Here is a 20,639-nt window from a genome sequence, read left to right as displayed (position 1 = left end):
GAAGGGGATTGGGAGCATGGATGGACTGTGATTTTAAATAGGGAGGGCAGAGAAGGCCTTGCAGAGAAGGTGACGATGAGCAAAGACCTAAACGAGGAGAAAGAGGAAGCCATGTAGGGATCTGAAGGGAGAGCCTTCCAGGTGAAGGATACAGCAAGTGCAAAGGCCCTGAGGCAGGAGTATGCCTTGCGGGGAGGGGTGAGTCAAGGAGCAGCAAAGAGGCCAGGGTGGTGGGAGCAGAGGAAGGAAGGAGGAAAGGGTGGGAGGCGAGGTCAGGGAGATGAGGAGCAGCTGACAGGTCAGGGGATAAGAATCCCCCCACATAAGGTACAGCAGACTGTCACTTTTGCTCTGGGAGCTGAAAAACAAGTCTGTGTGCCAGGCTGAATACGGCTGCTATATGTGCCAGGTTGAATACAGTTGCTCTGTGCTAATGCTCTGTGAATGTTACCTTAGGCAGCCAAAGGGACTAGGCAGGCGTGATTGGGTGAAGGATCTTGAGATGGGGAGATTATCCTGGATGACCCCGCTGGGCCCAGAATATAATCACAAGGGTCTTTGTGAAAGGGACCAGGGGAGAGAGAGTGAGAGGAGGAGCTGTAAGTAAGGAGGCAAAGATTAGAGTGACAATGGACTCTCAGGATGGAGGAAGGGCCCCAAAGCCAAGGCCGCACAGAGTCAGAGCCATGTGATGGGAGAAAGATTTCCTCGGCTCTTGCTGGCGTTGAAGACAGAAAGAGGCCACAGTAAAGCCAAAAGCTGGAAAGGGCAAGAACACAGATTCTCCCCTAGAACCTCCAGAAAGCAACCCCCCTCCCCGCCGACACCTTGGGTTTGGCCCAGTGAGACCCATTTCAGACTTCTGACCTCCCGAACTATAAGCGAATAAATTCCTGTTGTCTTAAGTCACTACACACTTGTAGCAAATGGTTACAGCGGCCACCGGAAATTAACATAAAGGATGAGGAAAAATTCACAGGAAGGGAAGTTGCATCTCCTACTAACTTGACACGCAAATACTCCCTGTAAGGATTTCTCCATCCCCAGACCTCTCTGGACACCCTGAACTCCTGGGCCCCTGATCTGCTGTGTCTGAGAAGGTCAGCCAGGTCAAGGCATGGTCAGGGTCAGCCCCAGCACAGGCCGCTTGGGCACAGAGTATGGGGGGATCCTGTGCCTGCTTACCTCTCCTCTTGTCCAGCAACCCGTCATCAAAGCCCAGTATCTGTTCTCTCTTTTTCCTCAGTAATAGGGTTTTGAACCAAGTGTATGCCTACTGAACATAAAAACTACATTTCCCAGATGACCCTGCAGCTCAGTAAGCCATGTGACTAACTCCCGGCCAATGGGATGTGAGCAGAAGTGATGGCTGTGCTCAGTCCTCAAGTCACACAATTAAAGGGAGAGCATTCCCTCTTCCCAGAGCTTAAAGATGTGGTGGTGAGAGACATCTAGGATCGCATGGACAGGGGCGCACAGATCTGGGTTAGAGAGAGCTGGGGCAGGCGCAGCAACCGGGACAGAGCCACCATGCCAGGTTAGATAAGTTACCTAAGAGAGAAAGACTCCTCTCTCATTCAAGCTACTAAATTACTTTGGGATTCTTTGCAACTACTTCCTTCTAAATCTTGATTCACACAACCCCCACCTTCAAGACCATAGTATTTTTTCAAGAGTAAACTCTCTGAGTCTGACATGGGCTGGATTGCATCCCCCGAAAATGTGTCTGTTGAAGCCATAGTGCTTACTGTGACTATATTTAGAGATAGGACCTTTAAAAAGGGAGGGGACGTGGCAAAACATGCAGGCTTTTAAAGGCCTTCACCTAGAAGTGACAGTCCCACTCACATCTCCTTGGCCAAAGGAAGGCACGTGATACAATCCAATGTTAAGAGTGCTGGGCAGGGGCAATGTTCCCATGTATGCAGAATAGGCGAAACGGGGGCACCTGGGGGGCTCAGTCGGTCACGCGTCTGCCTTCAGCTCAGGTCATGCTCTCGGGGTGCTGGGATCGAGTCCCGCATTGGGCTTCTTGCTCAGCAGAGACTCTGTTTCTCCCTCTCCATCTGCCCTTCCCCCTACTTGTGCTCTCTCTCCCTCTCAAATAATAAACAAAAACTTAAAAAAATAAAAAAGAATAGGGAAAACCAATATGTATGAACAGCCTAATCAATACGCTACCATAATGCACAACGGTGTCCATGTTCTCAACCTCCACATCTCCCTGAGAGAACTTCCCAGGAGGACCTGCTCTCCTCCACCTCTTCAATGACTCATTCATCCATTCAGCAAGTGCTGGACTAGGGTGGCGAGCATGGCCAGGGAAGAAATGTACAAAGACAAAAGATGTTTAGAACAAAGCATTAACAGGATTTGGTACCGGGTTGGATATTGGGGATGAGGGAGAAGGGGGTGTCACAAACGTGTTCGCTCATTAGCTCAACAAACATTTATTGATCACCTGCTGTGTGCAATTGGTGTAGGCTCTGAGGACATAGCCAAGGACAAAACTAGATCCCGGCCCTCAGAAAACTGACAAAAATGGTATCAGACATAATTTCCAAGGGAGTAATGTTATGGAGGAGAATGAGCAGGTGCCAGGAAAGCCAGGGGAGGGGGGAGCTGGAGTGGGGGACCACCTCCTCGCCCTGTATCTGGCTTGCTGACCAGAAGCAGGGGCAGTGGCACCATTCACAGCGCAAGAGGGCCAGGTATGCAAGGAGGGAAAACGTGTCCATGCGAAAACTCGTAGGCAAATGTTCACAGCACTGCTCCTAATAGCCCGAAAGTGAAAACAACCCAAATGTCCATCCGTGGATGAATGGAGAAACAAAACACAGTGTACCCAGACAAGGGGATATAATCGGCCAAAAATAAGGACCGAAATACTGAGCCATGGCACAACATGGATGAACCTTAAGAACGTGATGCTGAGGGGCACCTAGGTGGCTCAGTGGGTTAAAGCCTCTGCCTTCGGCTCAGGTCATGATCCCAGGGTCCTGGGATCTAGCCCACATCTGGCTCTCTGCTCAGTGGGGAGCCTGCTTCTCCCCCCTCCCCCGCCCCACCTGCGTCTCTGCCTATTTGTGTTCTCTCTCTGTCAAATAAATAAATTAAATTAAATTAAAAAAGTGATGCTGAATGAAAGCAGCAAGACACAAAGTTACATATTGTCTGATTTCATTGATGGGAAATGTCCAGAATAGCCAAATCCATAGAGACAGGAAGCAGCTGAGTGGTTGCCAGCAGCTGGAGGGACGGGGACACGGGGCTGGCGGGGAGGGGCGGAGGATGGGGAGTGACTAATAAGGGGTACAGGGTTTCTTTTGGGGGTGATGGAAATGTTCTAAAATTGGTCATGCCGATGGTTGCACATCCCTATGAACATATTAAAAACACCGAACTGTACACTTTAAGTGGGTGAATGGTCTGGTATGTGACATATCTCAATAAAACCAAGAAAGAGAAGGGAAGGAAGGAGGGAAGGAGCAGGGCAGGTTTGGGAGGTCAGTTTTGACTTTGTTTCAGTGTGCTGGAGAAGGCAGCTGGAGACCCCGGGGGCACGGCGGCGGGAGGGTGGACAGTGAACGTGGGTGCACCCTGCCGCACGATCGCCCCAGAAATGTCATCTTTTATCACTGGTTGGGATTGAAGTTGATTGGGTCTGTCCTTTCTGCCAGACTTGTAGGCAAGGACCCGTGTCAATGCAGAGCCAGCAGGGGGCAGCAGAGGACCACATAGACCCACAGACAATTCCTCTGGTAGCTTGGAGGAGCTACCCACCCCACCTCCCGGCACCTGTCTCCAGCTTCTGCCCCTTCATTTACCCTTCAGAGAGCCCAGAGAAGGCACCCAACTGCCCAGGCCCAAAACGTGGGCTCTTCCTTCCCTCAGGGAAGGGCAAACACGAGAACCTACCTCCTGGGCCTCCCAAACTTGGGGTCTCTACAGCCCAGCCCTGGACCAGGACTTGTCTCCCCAGCCTCCTACCTAGTCTCCTGCCCCTTCCCAGCCTCCCACCCCAAGACAACCCAATGGATCTTTCTAAATCCCAAACTCAGCCCTGCCCCTCCCAGCTCGGAACAATCCACGGCTCCCCAGTGCCTCAAAGTCCAGGCTTCTCACCATAGCCTGTAAATCCCTGGGAGGTCTGGCCCCTGGAGGCCCCTCAGGCTCCCCTGACCCTCACCCCCACCCTGTGGTCTGCAGTCTTTTGCCCACCACACGGAACTGCTCCGGAGCTTTCACATTCTGCCCCCTGGGCGGGGAGCACCCCCACTGGCACCGTGCTCCACCCCCCTGGCCCCACCCCCATTCATCTCCCAGGTCTCAGCTCAGACACCTCTTCCCCCAGGAAGCCCTCCCTGATCCTCGGGCTGGGTTGGGTCCTTTTCCTGAGTTCCTCCACCTCAGCCCTGCCCACTCTGGGTGGTCCCTGTCTAGAGATTTGTCTCGCCACTGGACTGTAAGGCCTGGAAGGACAGGGCCAATCAAGGCAGCCAGGGTCAGGGACAGGTCCCAGCACCTCCCCAAGTGGCAGGCACAGAGCAAGGGCTTGGGGTTGGGGGGAGGGACACACATGGGATAAGTGAATGTGGGCATATTCTCATTATACAGCCTTCCCTTCCTCTACCTGGCAGTCTCCGCTCACTGAGCAGCTGCTGGCCACCCAGCTCCGTTGAATGAGCCCGACTCCCAGTATCCAGAGACACAAAGAGAAAGCGGAGGAGCCCCTACTCTTGGGAAACTGGTCTTCTGGGGGGTGGGTGGGCAACGGAACCTGCCAGGCACTCTACTGAGTGTTTCCCATTTACCCACTTATTTGATCCTCACCACAGTTCTACAAGGGAAATGCTAGGACCATCCTGATCTCACAGATAAGAAAACTGAGGCACAGAAAATCCAGGTCGCCTGGCCTAGAAAATGGACACACCAGGGAACAGAGCAAAATCTCTCTAACATCTGGCTTTCTCCTCTACTCATTCTAGTCCGGAAAGAAGGACCAAACGTAACCCACGGCGGCTACCATGTTGGGGTCCACGTGTCCTAGCAAAGGGGTCTGCCTTCCACACGAGGGCCCATGGAGAAGGCACTGTTCATGCCAAGCAGAGAGGCATCACTGAGGGGGGACCTTGAGGCACTGGGTGAAGTGTTTGGCTCGATTTGGAAGAGACCAGGGTCCTCAGCTGGGACTAGCTGCACCCCCACCCCCACCCAGTCCTTCACTGTCTCCACCCGAGCTCTGCCCCTCAAGGCTCGGTGCGGACCCCCACTCCCTTCCTCTGAGCCCTGGTCACCACTAGATTCTCAGGGCTGTGGCTCCTCGTTCTACAAATGAAGAAGTGGCTGTCTGGGGAAGGAAATGGCTAGCCCATGACCAAGACTGATTATGATTCATGGGGAAAACCCTTCCCTCCCAAACTCAACCCCTTTGCAGGCAGAGGGCATTGCCCTCTGAGAGTCCGTCTGGGGCTGAGGGGTGCGGACGGAGGGGTGTGGCCCGCAGGGGTGGAGCTCCTGATGCACGGCTCCCCCCGCCACCCAAGCCTGTGCCATGGGCTCAGGTCATGATCCCAGGGTCCTGGTCTCTGCTTATCAGAGAGCCTGCTTCCCCCCAACCCCACTGCCCCATCTACTTGTGATCTCTATCAAATAAATAAATAAATAAAATCTTTTTAAAAAAAGAAAAGAAAAAAAGAAAATCACACGTGTGGGGGGGTGCCCACCTGGCTTAGTGGGTGGAGTGTGCGACTCTTGATCTCAAGGTTGTGAGTTTGAGCCCCACGTGGGGCGTAGAGATGACTTAAAAAAGAAATCCTAAAAAAACGAAAAAAAAAAAAGTAGGCCCAGTGAAGCTAAGAAAAAGATGTTTTTGAGGGTCGCCTGGGTGGCTCAGTTGGTTGGGCGGCTGCCTTCGGCTTGGGTCATGATCCTGGACTGCCGGGATCTCGTCCCGCATCGGGCTCCCAGCTCCTTGGGGAGTCTGCTTCTCCCTCTGACCTTCTCCTCTCTCATGCTCTCTCTCACTCATGCTCTCTCAAATAAATAAATAAAATCTTAAAAAAAAAAAAAAGAAAGAAAGAAAGAGATGTTTTTGAGACTGGAACTCTGAATACTGACTAGGTATTTGAGGATATTAAGGAAGTGGTTTTTTGTTCATCTTATTTTCGTGCCTTAGGTGAAAATATGACATTGTGTGTGTGTGTGTGTGTGTGTGTGTGTTTTAATGAGTCCCTATCTTTGAGGGATTCAGGCTGAGGTAGCTATGAATAAGATGATAAAACCCCTGGAAATTGCTTTCAAATGCTATAGGTCAGGGGTGGGTGCAGGAAGGGAAGGAAGGTTAAAGCTGGGGGATGGGCAGGAGATATTACTGTCCCCTCTACTTTGGATGAGTGTGTGGAATTTGGAAATTTCCCAGAATAAAAAGTTATTAAAAATGTAAAAAGGTATTAAATTGTTTATACCTAACTCTAAGTCCAAATCCACCCCCTTCCCATACTCCTGATGGATAAAATGAGGCTCAGAGAAAGGACATCTAGCCAGGTTCCCACCCAGACCCTTCTGGACCCTTGGGGACCCCCTTGGAAGGCTGGCACTCTCTCTCTACTCCCCTCCACCTCCCTAACTCCAGAAAAGCCCAGTTTCTCACACTTAGCAACCCAGCCCCCTGCAGCCCCTCATTCCAGGCCTAGATCCTTCTCTTCTGTCCTCATTAGCTCTCTTACCCCAAGCTGCACCTTACCATCACCCCATTCAGCCCTAATGGGCCATCTTTTGCATCCCAAGTCCTACTCCCTAGGTCCCCTGCTCCCTCTGTTACTATCTCTTCCCCACAGCCCCCTCCCTCACTCAGCTCCAGCCACACCAGCTGCCTTGCTGTCCTCACAGTCACCAAAGACCCTCCTGCCTCAGGGCCTTTGCACTTGCTGTGCCTGCTACCCCAAAACCCCCTTCCCCCAGATGTGTCACCTCCTTCAGGTCTCAGCTCACACCTTCAGAAAGGACCTCCCTGACCTCCCTGGCAACCCCCGTCCCTCCTATCCTCTGGCCCTACTTTATATTTTTATAGCAGTTATCTCTCCTTGACAAGATATGCCGTATCAATTTTTTGATTAGTGTTCCTCTCCCTCCAATAGGATTACGCCCCACAAGGAAAGGGATGTTGTCTGTACCCCAGCACAGCCCGACTGATAGTTGGCACTCAATAAATATTTGTCTAATGATTGACGGACTTGGAAACCACCTCCCTCCCCCTCCTTGGCTGAACGAGGTGAGAGGGAGAGACGGGGGCGGGGGGTTAGGGGGGTAAATGAGAATCCAGACACAGGAAGAGAGCCTATGCTAAGGCATGAGTCTCGCTCCTCCGATCCACCCGTCCCCACCTGCATGGTACCCCAGGTCCTCTTCCCTGGGGTGAGGGATCTGGGGTCCTTCGGGGGATCTGGGGGTCCCCTCTCCCCAAGGACAGCCTCCCCAGGACCAAGCCCAGACCTTGCCTGCCAGACGGGTGTAGGAAGCCACACCTAGAGGTCAGGTTCATGAGTAAATATTGCAGCATCCAGGCCTCCTCTCAGCAGATAAGGGGGTGTGGGGGAGGGGGTCAGAAACCTGCTTTGGCCTCGCTGAGGGATTAGCTGCAGCCAACCCCTCAGCTCCAAGGTCTCTGCCCTGGAGGATGGGACAGGGGTCTCGCCACAAGAGCCCAGGCCTGTTTCCATCTAACAAATACTGATTTAAGTCCCGCAGTGGATGGAATCAGAAGCACCCGGCACTAGGCCTTCTTCCCAGGGAGGTATTGACGTGGCTGGTCAGATAAGAAGGTGGGGGCCGGAAGAGCTGCCAAAACAAGATCAGGGAACCTTGTCCCCAATCTGCTGTGCGGCATGGAAAAGATAAGACTTGTCCACTCCAAACTCTGGAGGCAATGGCCCTGAGCCTCAGTTTCCTGGGCTGCAAAATGGATCCTCGGGGAAGAAGGGAGACGGGGTGCCCAGTGAGGTAACAGGTAAAGCCAACGATTTCAAAATGAACGATAGCATTGGTGTAAACTAGGTCACGCGATCCGTCCATTTCCCTGTCCTCAGTCCAGCCACCACCACCCCCTGCCTGTTCCAGTGCCTTCCAACAGAAGACATGCAAGCCCCATACACAGGAGAGGACGTCCTGCTATCACATGAAGCAAAGCAAAAACAACAAAAACAAAAACCAGGTGAAATGAATTGATTTAGCCCATGCTATCACCTCCACATGGAATCAATATAAAAAATGAGTGATCTGGGGCACCTGGGTGGCTCGGTCCTTAAGTGTTTGCCTTCGGCTCAGGTCTTGATCCTGGGGTCCTCGGATCAATCCCCGCATCAGGCTTCCCACTCAGCAAGAAGCCTGCTTCTCCCACTCCCACCCCCCTGCTTGTGTTCCCTCTCTCACTGTCTCTCTCTGTCAAATAAACAAATAAAATATTTAAAAAGAAAATTAGTGGTCTATTTCATTTTACTTTTTTGTTTTGTTTTTGCCAGCAACAGGTCCTCAGTATTTGGCGTCGTCATTTTACTCACCACTCATCTCCGGTGGCTACCGTACTGGACACAGCTAGACTATTGCAAACACCCCCTCAGGGCCTCCCAGCTTGGATCCTCACTCCCCAGCCCCGTCTGTTCCCCACAAGGCAGCCAGAAGTTTCTATTAACACCTAAGTCAGCCCCCGTCCTCTGCTCACAGTGGCTGTCATGGGTCTGGTCTCAGAGTAAAAGCCAAAATCCTGCAGGATCTGCTCCCACCCTCTCCCCCAGCCCCTTTGTTCTTCCTCACACTCACCAAAACACTCCTGCCTCAGGACCTTTGCACTTGCTATGTCCTCTTCCTGGAATGTTCTTCCCCCAGATTCAGCATGGCTTCCTTAGTTAAGTGCTGCCTCCTACAACATCTTCTCACTGCCGGACATAAACCAGTGCCCAGGCCACCTCTAATGCCTCCCCCGCTTTCTTTTTCCCCATGGCATTATCCCCACCTGAAAGTTAGATGCGTTTGTGTTTATTTGCCTATTGACTGCCTCCCCAAACAAAAGGTCAGTTCTATGAGGCAGGGATTTCTGTCCTATTCATGACTGTGATCTAAGGCCTGGACTAGGTGCTCAAGAAACTCCAGCTCTCAAACAAACCAAGGATCTAGGCTCATGTCCAGGAGCACCAGAGTAGAGGCAGTGGGGGTGGGGGCTGGCAGCGGACCCGGAAGGGCAAGGACAGTAGAGAACAGTCAGCATGGCCCCATGAGGGGTAGGGAGCCACGCAGAGTCTGGACAAAAGCCTGGATATGTCTCAGGCCTTCCAGAGACGCGGCCTCATCGCCCTCCTCAACCAGATAGCAAATCACCAGAAACCCGGGCCTCCCTGGAGACTCCTGTTTCTGTCATCCACAGCCGGTGTCTGCTTCCACAAACACCCCTTGAGCCCCTGCTCTGTGCCCGACCCTCGGCTGGGCAGCAATGGGGACACAGTAGTGACCGCAACAGCCCAGGTTCTGCCCTCCCACGACTCCTAGTCTAGATGGGGAGCCCACCCCCTGATTGTGAGGACCTATGGTGGTCAGGGCTGGGCCTGAGGATCTCAGGGTGTCCTTAACCCAGTCTGAGAGTCCAGGGGGACTTCCTGGAGGAGGAGGAGTCGGGCAGGTAATGGGATAGAGCAGAGGGAAGCAGGGATCTAGAGTTCGTGCCGAGGGGGTGTCTATGAGGCTGGTCAATCCGGCGGGGCTCGGCCATGCAGGGCCTCATGGGCTGCACCAAGGAGCTGGGCTTTCTCCTAAGGACACTGGGGAGTCCTGGCAGGTTCTGAGCATCATGGAAGAAGGAGGGTGAGACCTGGCCCAGGGACCTGGGAGAACTTGCAGAGGGAAGCCAGATGGGAGGCAGGGGGGATGCCTGGACCAGGGAAGGGGTACAAGGAAGGAGAGAAAGGCACATACGTTAGAGAGTTTAAGAGCAGGTGCCACAGGATGTGGTGTGCTGGGGGGGCGGGGGGCGGAAGCATCAGGGACCCAGTCCTGGGTTTCTGTGTCCCAATGACAGGTGGATGGTGGCGCCATCCCTGATAAGAGGAGGAGGAGGAGCAGGTCTGGGGGAAGATGCCAAGGTCAGTTTGGGACAAGGTGAGCCAGCAGTGCCCAGGGACATCGAGGGGGAGGCGTCCTGAATGACTCTGGGACGCCTCCCAGGGCTCCAGGGAGAGGCCTGGGTCAGGACAGAAAAGGATGAGGTGAGGTTGCAGGCGGGGTGAGGAGAACTGGAGGTCCCAGGGCACCCACACCTCCTGCCAAGCCCCCGCCCCCCCCAACCGAACAGAGCCCGGCCCGGCAAGGGTAGCTCAGGACACTGGGCAAATTAGGAGCAAAGCAGGATGGGTGAGCCACAGGTAAGGCTCCTGCCGGGCACAGGCCACTGGGGCCTGACAAGGACCAGGACCCGGAAGCCCTCAAGGCTTCAACAGGAACTCATCTGTTAAAAACACTTCCCCATGGGTTAAAGCCTCTGCCTTTGGCTCAGGTCATGATCCCAGGGTCCTGGGATCGAGCCCCACATCGGGCTCTCTGTTCAGCGGTGAGCCTGCTTCCTCCTCTCTCTCTGCCTGCCTCTCTGCCTACTTGTGATCTCTGCCTGTCAAATAAATAAATAAAATCTTAAAAAAAAAAAAAAACCACTTCCCCTAGCCCCCACCATGGCCCTGCCAACCTCACCTTCCCAGAGACGTTGCCCCTGATCCCCTCCCTCACCTCCAATTTAAAAATCACAAACCCCCTTCTTGGCTTTATTTTTCCCCAACAACACTTAGGTCCATCAGACATGGAATAGAGTTTGTATTTTTTTATTTTTTTAAAGATTTTATTTATTTATTTGACAGACAGAGACCACAAGTAGGCAGAGAGGCAGGCAGAGAGAGAGGGAGGAAGCAGGCTCCCCGCTGAGCAGAGAGCCCGATGTGGAGCTCCATCCCAGAACCCTGGGATCATGACCTAAGCCGAAGGCAGAGGCTTAATGACTGAGCCCCCCAAGGTGCCCTAGAGTTTCGTTTATCCCACGCATGTCAGCCCCGCGAGACCAGGGATTTTATCTACTTGCACCTAGAACATGGCCTGGCAGACAGGAGATGCCCATTCAACATTTGTTGAATAAAAGAGCCCTATGAGGGCGCCTGGGTGGCTCAGTGGGTTAAGCCACTGCCTTCGGCTCGGGTCATGATCTCGGGGTCCTGGGATCGAGTCCCACGTCGGGCTCTCTGCTCAGCAGGGAGCCTGCTTCCCTCTATCTCCATCTCTGCCTGCCTCTCCGTCTACTTGTGATCTCTCTGTCAAATAAATAAATAAAATCTTTAAAAAAAAAAAAAAGAGCCCTATGAGGTGGGTACAGTCATTGTTTCCATTTCACAGATGAGGACACTCAGACCCAGCCGGCTCCACAATTTGCCCAGGGTCATGGAAGTAGGGGACCATGGACTAAGCCCAGGGCCACTGCCCCTTTAACGGCAGTCACACCAACCAGACCCCGTGTGTGCGGCCCCAGCCTGCCAGGGGCTGTCCATCTCACTAACTACTGGCAACAAACTTAAGCAGGGTCTACACGTAGACCGCTTTTTGGAGCAGCAAATAGAGACTCAGCAAGGGGCTGCCTCCAGCCCCACCTGGGGAAAGAGAAGGGCCAAGGTCAAAACCGGACCCTCTCTAGCTCCAAGCTCTCCACACTCACACTTGACAGGCAGGGAAAACAAGGCTGAAGAAGGGAAGAAAGAATGTGGGTTTCTCAGCCCCAGAGAAAGTGTGTAGCCACCCCGCCTCCCTCCCTCTGTGTGGCTTTGGAGACAGCAGGCTTCAAATTCCCTCTCCCTGCAGGAACTTGGGTGAGTCAGAGCCCCTGCCCGGTGCCTAACTTTCCCTATGTGCAAACAGAGTTTCTAACAGTGCCCACCTCGCAGGATATCCCCTGAGAGGACAGCTGAAGGTCCCCCACGTTCCCTGAGGCCGGGAAAGGATAGTCATTGCTGACTGGTTTTATCCCTCTGTGACCCCCGATTTCACCAGGGAGGCTGAGGCCTGGGCCCCGGGTAAGAATTGCCCTAAAATCTTCCCCCGCACCTCCCCCGCCTCCCTGGCGACCTGGTTCTTCTCCTGGTACCAAACCCAGGCCCTTGGCACAAAGAAGGTTAGGCAGTGCCCCAGGAGGCCTGGCCAGGTCATGGCCCCTGGCCCGGGCCTGCCACACCCACTCTGGTACCCACACGGGGCCCCAGATCCTCGGTGACTCGATCCCTCCAAATTCAGGTGATCTCCCCCGGCTCCAAATCACCAAACCCTCCCAGGTCCCACGCCAGACGGAGCCAGGTCCCCACCGGGAAGGGCCTCAGAGCACCGGGACGCCAACACCGCTGCCTTGCAGACCAGGTTGGGGGCGAAAGATGGCACTGACTAGCCACAGCTGGCTCTTCCTCGGTGGTGAGCAAGAACGGTATCCCCCACAACCTCAGCACCCCATCAGCCCCAGGGAAGGGTGGGGATCCCTGCAGCCCGGGAGAGGGCAGGTGGGAACCAGAAGTCCAGCAGACTAGGTCAGGAGGGCATCGTTGGTTCCTCTGGGAGGCACTGGCGTGGGGCTGGTCGGGGAGGCTTGCAGAGTGAACCTCACAGATTTCTAAGATCGGGGCATGAACTAAGGCAGGGGAGCCACCGAGCCTCCTTGGAAGCTTGGCTAGGGTGCACTCTAGCTGGCAGTTTGGCCTCTCTCCCCGAGAATGTGGCTTGGGGCAGCTGGTCCCCTCCGCCTTCTCGGCCTGTTTCTTCATCTGTGAAATGGACTAAACTCACAGGGTTGTTTGAAGGTCAGAATAAGCAGCATTGGCTAGCACTGGCCGTGCCCTTGGAGCTGTCCTAAATGTTCTCCCTATGGGAACAACCACCTTAGGGAGGAGGCCCGCTCACGACCCCCACTCCATCAACGAGAGGCTCAGAGAGGGGAGGCCACTGAGTGGTAGGGCTGAATGCTAGACCCAGAGCCCTCACCCCTAGCCATGCTTTATCAGCCTGGAAAGTACCAGAAACTAGGCCAGCCACGCCAGCATTTCTTCCCCAAGAACCTGCATGGCCACCCATTCCGGGCAACCAATCGCACACAGTTCAAACCCAAGCTGCCCTGACCAGCCAGTTGGGTTTGGGGCTTATCTCCAGCCAGTAGGGAAAAGGGCAGAGTCAATTCATCACACTCCTACTAGCTGCAGGGGTCAGACCTAGAGAGGCAAAGGAAAAGCACTGGACTAAGAGTCATGGCCCAGAGGCTAGACAGGCCTGTCTGATTGTGTAAGCCTTGGTTTGGTGACTCTCGCCCCAGGAAAACCCTCTCGTGGGCTGAGCATGTGCTACATGCCAGATCCTTGGCACAGTCCATCCAATTCAATCCTCAGGCCTACTCCAGGACCAAGATCCTATGGCTGGCTAACACTTAGTGAGCACTTACTGTATACCAGGAACCCATGCGCCAGGACCCCACATCTCCTCCTCCGTTGAAGGGGGGCCAGGTCAAGCTGGCTTCATCCCAACCCTCTGGCTCCTTTTCCTCAGCCGCTTTCCTGAGTGTGGGGGCCGAGATCTCTATCACCCCCGAGCCTGCCCAGCCAGCCGAGGGGGACAACGTCACACTGACTGTCCACGGGCTTCTGGGGGAGCTGCTTGCCTACAGCTGGTACGCAGGGCCCACTCTCAGCCTGAATTACCTGGTGGCCAGCTACATCGTGAGCACGGGCGACGAGACCCCTGGCCCAGCCCACACAGGGCGGGAGGCCGTGCGCCCCGACGGCAGCCTGGACATCCACGGCGTCCTGCCCAGGCACTCGGGCACCTACATCCTGCAGACTCTCAACAGGCAGCTACAGACGGAGGTGGGCTACGGACACTTGCAGGTCTATGGTGAGACACCCCTCCCATCTCCCGCCCAGACTCCCCTCTGCCCCAGCCAGCCTTCCCATCTCCTTCCCAGTCCCTCTTAAAAAAAAAAAAAAAAAAAAGGTAAAAACTTAAAACCATTAAAAAAAAAAAAAAGACAAAATAACATTAAAATGCTCACCTCAGGGCGCCTGGGTGGCTCAGTGGGTTAAGCCTCTGCCTTTGGCTCAGGTCATGATCTCAGGGTCCTAGGGTCAAGCCCCGCATCAGGCTCTCTGCTCAGCAGGGAGCCTGCTTCCTCCTTTCTCTCTGCCTACTTGTGATCGCTCTCTGTCAAATAAACAAATAAAATCTTTTAAAATAAAATGCTCACCACCTCCAGGATGGCTTCCAGGACTATACCAGCCTCCTATCCCATTTGTTGTCCCTCCAGCTGGGGGTCCTGGACACCACCAGGATCCAGCCATGCCCCTGGACAGGGGAGGGGGATGGCTGGGGGAGCAGGCAGTGCCCGGCCCCCTCCCCCTCTGTCTCTTGCCCCCACAGAGATCCTGGCCCAACCTGTGGTCATGGCCAACAACACAGCACTGGTGGAGCGCCGAGACACCCTGCGCCTGACGTGCAGCAGCCCCAGCCCCGCTGAGGTCCGCTGGTTCTTCAATGGCGAAGCCCTGCCCATCGCTATCCGCCTCGGCCAGTCTGCCGACGGCCGGGTGCTGACCCGACACGGCGTCCGCAGGGAGGAGGCTGGAGCCTACCAGTGTGAGGTCTGGAACCCGGTCAGTGTCAGCCGCAGCGAGCCCATCAACCTGACTGTGTACTGTGAGTCCTCCTGGCCCCACTTAGAAATACCCAGTGCCCAAACCTCATAGATGGGTAAACTGAGGCCAGGAGAGGGCGCCCGAGGGCACACAGTGAATCAGGAGGTGAACTGGGGTTAGGAGCCAGGGATCCCTCTTAAAATGCACTTGACCCATCTTCCTAAGGACTAAAAACCACCCGAGAGGGGCGCCTGGTTGGCTCAGTGGGTTAAGCCGCTGCCTTCGGCTCAGGTCATAATCTCAGGGTCCTGGGATCGAGTCCCGCATCGGGCTCTCTGCTCAGCAGGGAGCCTGCTTCCCTTCCTCTCTCTCTGCCTGCCTCTCTGCTTACTTGTGATCTCTCTCTGTCAAATAAATAAATAAAATCTTTAAAAAAAAAAAAAAAACCACCCGAGAAATGGAGTAAGCCTTCAGCCTGAACCAACACCCTCAGGAAGGGACCAAGGACTGGAGGGTTTTGAAAGGGAGGCGGGAAGTGAGTGGTGGGGGGGAGGGGAGATCAAACAAAAAAATGTAACCAAAGCATGGAGTCATTCCCAGGGGCAGCAGATCCGCAGTGTGGAATCCGGGGCAAGTAAATCTCGGAGGTACGCAGGGGCCGCTGATGTAGAAAAACTTGGAGCCTAGAATCCTACGACCAGGGAATGCTGGATTTAAGAAGCCCTGAATTCTAGATTCTGAGAATCCTAGAAACTCTAGAAACAGAGATTCTTAGAATCTTAGAGTCGAATTCTAAAATCTTAGAGCCACCCAATCCTAGAATTTTAGAAACCTAGATTTCTAGAATCTTAGAGCCCTAGAGCCTAGAAGCATTGACTAGAAGCATTGACTCTTGGAGCCCTAGAATTCTATAGACTCTTAGAATGCCTATGAGAAACTGATAGTCTAGTCGTCTTCTTCTTCTTCTTCTTCTTCTTTTTTTTTTTAACGGGGCCATAGATTTCGAAAATATCTTGAAATTTTGTCTGGTCCCACGTCCTCTTTTTACAGAAGAGAAAACAAATCCCCGGAAAGGGGAAAGTGATTCTCAAGATCCTAGAGCAAATTAGAGATCTGTGTGGGATCTGAAAAGACCAGAGCTCTCTCCCTCCGCTAGGCCCACATGTTCCCAGGGGCGCCCACCTCTACGCCCCTGTCCCTCCACTGCCCCGTCTCTCTCCCTCCTGCCCCCACAGATGGCCCAGAACGCGTGGCCATCCTCCAGGACTCTACCACCCGCACGGGCTGCACCATCAAACTTGACTTCAACACGTCCCTCACCTTGTGGTGTGTGTCCCAGTCCTGCCCAGAGCCCGAGTACGTGTGGGCGTTCAACGGGCGGGCCCTCAAGAACGGGCGAGACCACCTCAACATCAGTAGCATGACGGCGGCCCAGGAGGGCACATACACGTGTATTGCTAAGAACCCCAAGACCCTGCTTTCTGGATCCGCCTCAGTGGTGGTCAAGCTCTCTGGTGAGTCGCCCCTGGCCTGACCGCCACCCCCTCCCCACGGAAGTCCAGGTGGACAGTGAAAGGTTTGGCTGCGGCCCCAACAGTTAAGGGTACCCTTTGCCTAGAAAATAATCGGAAAGTAAGAGAGTCTCAACCCATTCTTTGGCCAAGTGACAAAGTGGTGTGGCGGGGGGACCCCTCTTTGTTCGGGTGACAGAAGGAGACACCCCCTACCTTGTCACCTGAACAGGAATCAGACTCTTCTGTGAGGGGTGGCGAAGTGAGAAAGGGGGTACATGTCTGTCTCACACACGGGGTAGAGTGGGGACACATTCAGCTGTCCCTTCACATCCGTGCCCCACCCCCCGTTCTGAACTCCCCCTGCCGCAGCCGGGGAGGACCCCGCCCCATTCCCTCCATGCCGACAGCTGAACAACCGTGCAGCCAACTAGATGATGCAGTTATCTGGCCCCTGTGACTGTGTGCGTGTGCATGCACGGACACACATACGCACACACAGCACACACACGGAAAAGCACAGCCAGTTGCTGGCAAGTGGAAAAACCCAGCCAGGGAGGCGCTGTCTTGCCTCTGTCCTCAAACAACCTGGGGGCTGGGGGTAGTGCAGACACAGCTGGTGTTTTGAGAGCTATCAGCATCCTCAGGGGACACTTTCTCATCCCCTGGGGATGGTGGCTTTGAGGCCTCATTAATTCTGCCTTGGTTCCTTCCCAAGTGGCCACCATCCCCCAAGGACAGTGAGAACAGTCCTTCCCTCCCTTCCTCCCCCTTCCCTCCTACTAACAGGCTGGGTCTCATCCAAAGGGTGGATACTCTTTCACCCAAAGCAGAAATGGCATCCCCAGAGGTAAGTGTACCTCCTGCCCCACCCCCACCTGGGGACTTGGCAGCTGGTCTTGGCAAGAGACTGGGGGTATACCAGATGACCCCAGGTGCTGCCCCTAGTCCTGCTTGTGCGGGCCAAGATGGGGGGTGTCCAAGTGTGCAGGTATGTGCAGGGAGTGGGTACAGCACCCCCAAGGGACTCCTGAATGGTCAGCAACCCTGTGACAGGTGCCAGGGAGAGACAGAAGAAAAGGAAACATCCCCCCACCCCCATGTGGGGGAGACTCTGATCTGATGGAGGAGACATGGTCTCTGCTCTTGGAGAGATGATCCTGGAATAGGGAAGCATGACTTCCTTATTCAGGGTGCTGCCAATCAGAGAGAAGAGGCAATGCCTCACATTCCATGGGTTTTTAAGCAGTGATGGAGGAGACACGACACCCAGCTGCAGTGAAGCTCCAGTCAGATGGAGGAGACAATCACACTTGGGGACATTTCGTAGTCTGACAGGAGAGATGTGGTCTTGAGGAGACATGGTCCTTTTTTTTTGAGAATTCCTAGTCTGATGGGGGAGACACAATTCCCACCTCTGGGTTACTCCCAATCTGATGGGGGAGTATAAGACCCCCATTTTCTAGGAATTTCTTGTCTGATGGGATAGACATGCCCCAGTCCAACTTCTGGAATCCCCAGGCTGACTGGAGAGATCTATAATCTGGAATTTCAAATCTGATGGAAGAGACATGGCCTCCCACCCTTTGGAATCTTTCTATTTGATAAGAAACTATTGCCCCCACATTCTGAGGTCTCTTGGTTTGACAGAAGAGATACAGCTTGGGGTACATAACTCCCAACTATCTGATAAGGAAGGCAGGGCCCCCATATTCTGAGAATTTCCAGTCTGATAGGGGAGATATGCCCCCCCATACTCTAGAATTTCCAATCTGATAGGGGAGACGTAGGCCCTATATTTTGGGAATTTTCAATCTGATGGAGGAGACATGGCTTGACCCTGTAGGGTCTTATAGTTAAATGGGAGAAATATCCCCCAAGGGCTGGAAATTCCTAGTCTGATGGGGGCAGAGACAGCCCCCATCGTGGGAGAAGACACAACTCCCTGGCAGGCATTGTCAGGACACAAAACCCCCCTCCACTACCACAAAAGTCAGCTCCTTCCTCTGTCTCCTTCCTGGCACCCTTCCAGGGGGAGCACCTGTCAGTTGTGGGGAGGCACGGATGAGCTGGCTGAGGGGGGGAGGGGAACACTCTGCCCCGTGCAGGCCCAGCTGACCCAGCCTCCCCCCCACTCTTTCCCCAGCCGCAGCAGTTGCCATGACAATCGTGCCTGTGCCGACCAAGCCGATGGAGGGCCAGGATGTGACCCTGACTGTCCAGGGCTACCCCAAGGACCTACTGGTCTATGCCTGGTACCGCGGGCCTGCCTCAGAGCCCAACCGGCTGCTCAGCCAACTGCCGTCTGGGAACTGGATCGCAGGCCCCGCGCACACAGGCCGGGAAGTGGGCTTCGCCAATTGCTCACTGCTGGTGCAGAAGCTGAACCTCACGGACGCCGGCCGCTACATGCTCAAGACCGTCACGTTGCAGGGCAAGACCGAGACGCTGGAAGTGGAGCTGCAGGTGGCCCGTGAGTGAGCCAGAGAGGGCGGAGGGTGAATCTTTTAAGACACAGGCTCCCAAAGGGGCGTCTGTCTCCTCCATAGTCTGGCAAACACAGATTGAGGGTGATTATGCCTCCCCATCAGACTGAAAGAAGGGACTTTGTCTCCTCCATCTGACTCGAAGATCTCGAAATAGAGTTCTTTCCTCTTCCGTCCAACTGATGACCTAGACTAGGGGTAGACAGGCCTCCTCCATTAGACTGAAGGCTACTACGGGGGACGTCTGTGCCTTCTCTCTCACACAAGAGGTTCACCAGACTGAAGATTTTCAAAGAGGAGACATAGTCTGAGAGTAGGGTATCCTTTTCCCAGCAGATGCATAGACTCCAAAACACAGGAGATATTGCCTCTGCTACTATATTGGGAAGATGGGTTAATGATGGGAGTTTACCTCCCCCATCAGAATAGATGTGTAGCATGACGGTGGATCCTACCTCCCTCTTCAGCCTGGGACATCCTAGATAATTAGGATTGTGTCTCCTCCTTTGCATTACAGTAAGAGTGAGGACAGAATTTCTACCATCAGAGGGTAGAACTTTTCTCATAATGGAGGAAGTGAAATCCTCCATTAGAATAGAAGCTTCTAGATGGTAGGAACTGTGTCTCTTCCCTCAGACCAGGAGTTTCCAGGGGTCAGGAACAATGTCTCTTCCATCAGCCTGACAATTCCCAGATGTTGAAGACCATGTCTTGCCCATCAGAGTAGGAACTCCCAGGGGCCATGTCTCCTCCATCAGTCTGGGAGCTCCCAGAGGCAGGAAACATGTCTCCTCCATCAGACTGGGAGCTCCCAGAATCAGGCACCAGGCCTCCTCTATCAGACTGGAACCTCCCAGACTTAAAGACCATGTCTCCTCCATCAGACTGGGAGCTCCCAGAGTCAGGCACCAGGCCTCCTCTATCAGACTGGAACCTCCCAGACTTAAAGACCATGTCTCCTCCATCAGACTGGGAGCTCCCAGAGTCAGGGACCATGTCTCCTCCATCAGACTGGGAGTTCCCAGAGTTAGGGACCATATCCCCCACATCAGACTGGGAGCTTCCAGAATCAGGGACCAGGTCAACCCCCATCAGACTAAGTTTCCCTGGAGGTCCAAGAGCCATGTCCCTGAGGCAGGTTTCATCCCATTAGACTAGAAGCTCTCAGACACTGGGAACTAGGTCATTCTCCAGTCTGGAGTCTCACCTCCCCCATCAGACCAGGTACTTTTGGAAGTCCTGAGTCAGGCATGGCGTCACCCAGCTCAGGCATGGAGCTTCCAGGATCAGGAAATCAACCACTGCCAGGTACCCCCTAGATACCCTCCTTCATCAAACCCTGGTCCCAGGTCAATGCTGGAGGTAGAATGCTCTTCGATGGCAGCCATCCACCCCCCACCTCCATGAAGGTTCGGGATTCCTTTTCACCCTGTCTCTCTTCTCACAGTCAACCTCCCTCCCCTGCATGAGGACCAACGCCACCTTCCTGAACCTGAACCTGGCACAGGCTGAGCGTGTTGAGGGGGGCGCGTGGGAGGCTGGGGGTGGACAGGGGAGCAGGAGGGGTGAGGGTCCTGGGACCTGGTCCTCTACCTCCCTGACAGCCTCTTCCACCCTTTTCCCCCATCCGCCCCTCAGCCCTGGAGTAGCAGCACAGCTGTGGCCGTGGGAACCTCGGAGAGAAGAGCTCTTCATGCCACCCATCCCCCCCATCTCCTCCCACTGGGTGGAGGACCACTTGCTCCCAGTGAGAATGCCAGACTGACCGTGGTCGGCCGTTCTCCTGCTTCCACACTAGAGTTAGAACTGACAGGGCCCTCCTCCCTCGCTGAGTTGTCGGAGAGCCACAGAGACCATAAATGTCCTGGTAAACACATGCACGTGTCAGCCTCTCCTTAATGACCGTCAGCCCTGCCATTTCCCAGTGCCCACACTCGCCTCCTTCCCTACCCGGGGTGACT

The 20,639-nt window shown here is 54.3% G+C and overlaps 1 protein-coding gene across 2 annotated transcripts; it reads left to right on the top strand.

The window, feature by feature from the left end:
- The first annotated feature begins 12,436 nt into the window (after positions 1-12,436).
- On the top strand, positions 12,437-20,387 carry CEACAM16 (CEA cell adhesion molecule 16, tectorial membrane component). Of its 2 annotated transcripts, XM_044257159.1 has the most exons (6): positions 12,437-12,480; positions 13,600-13,944; positions 14,467-14,742; positions 15,917-16,195; positions 18,339-18,665; positions 20,317-20,387. In XM_044257159.1, the coding sequence occupies exons 1-6, from the start codon at positions 12,444-12,446 to the stop codon at positions 20,325-20,327; spliced, it is 1,275 nt and encodes a 424-aa protein (XP_044113094.1). In that variant the 5' UTR covers positions 12,437-12,443; the 3' UTR covers positions 20,328-20,387. The 2 variants fall into 2 exon arrangements, with proteins under 2 accessions (XP_044113094.1, XP_044113093.1); XM_044257158.1 differs by lacking the exon at positions 12,437-12,480 and having other exon boundaries at positions 13,375-13,944.
- The last annotated feature ends 252 nt before the right edge of the window (positions 20,388-20,639 follow it).

Source organism: Neovison vison, chromosome 7 (assembly GCF_020171115.1).
Source record: "Neovison vison isolate M4711 chromosome 7, ASM_NN_V1, whole genome shotgun sequence".
In the NCBI taxonomy this organism is placed as follows: Eukaryota; Metazoa; Chordata; class Mammalia; order Carnivora; family Mustelidae; genus Neogale; species Neogale vison.
This window is presented reverse-complemented; position numbering and strand designations above follow the sequence as displayed.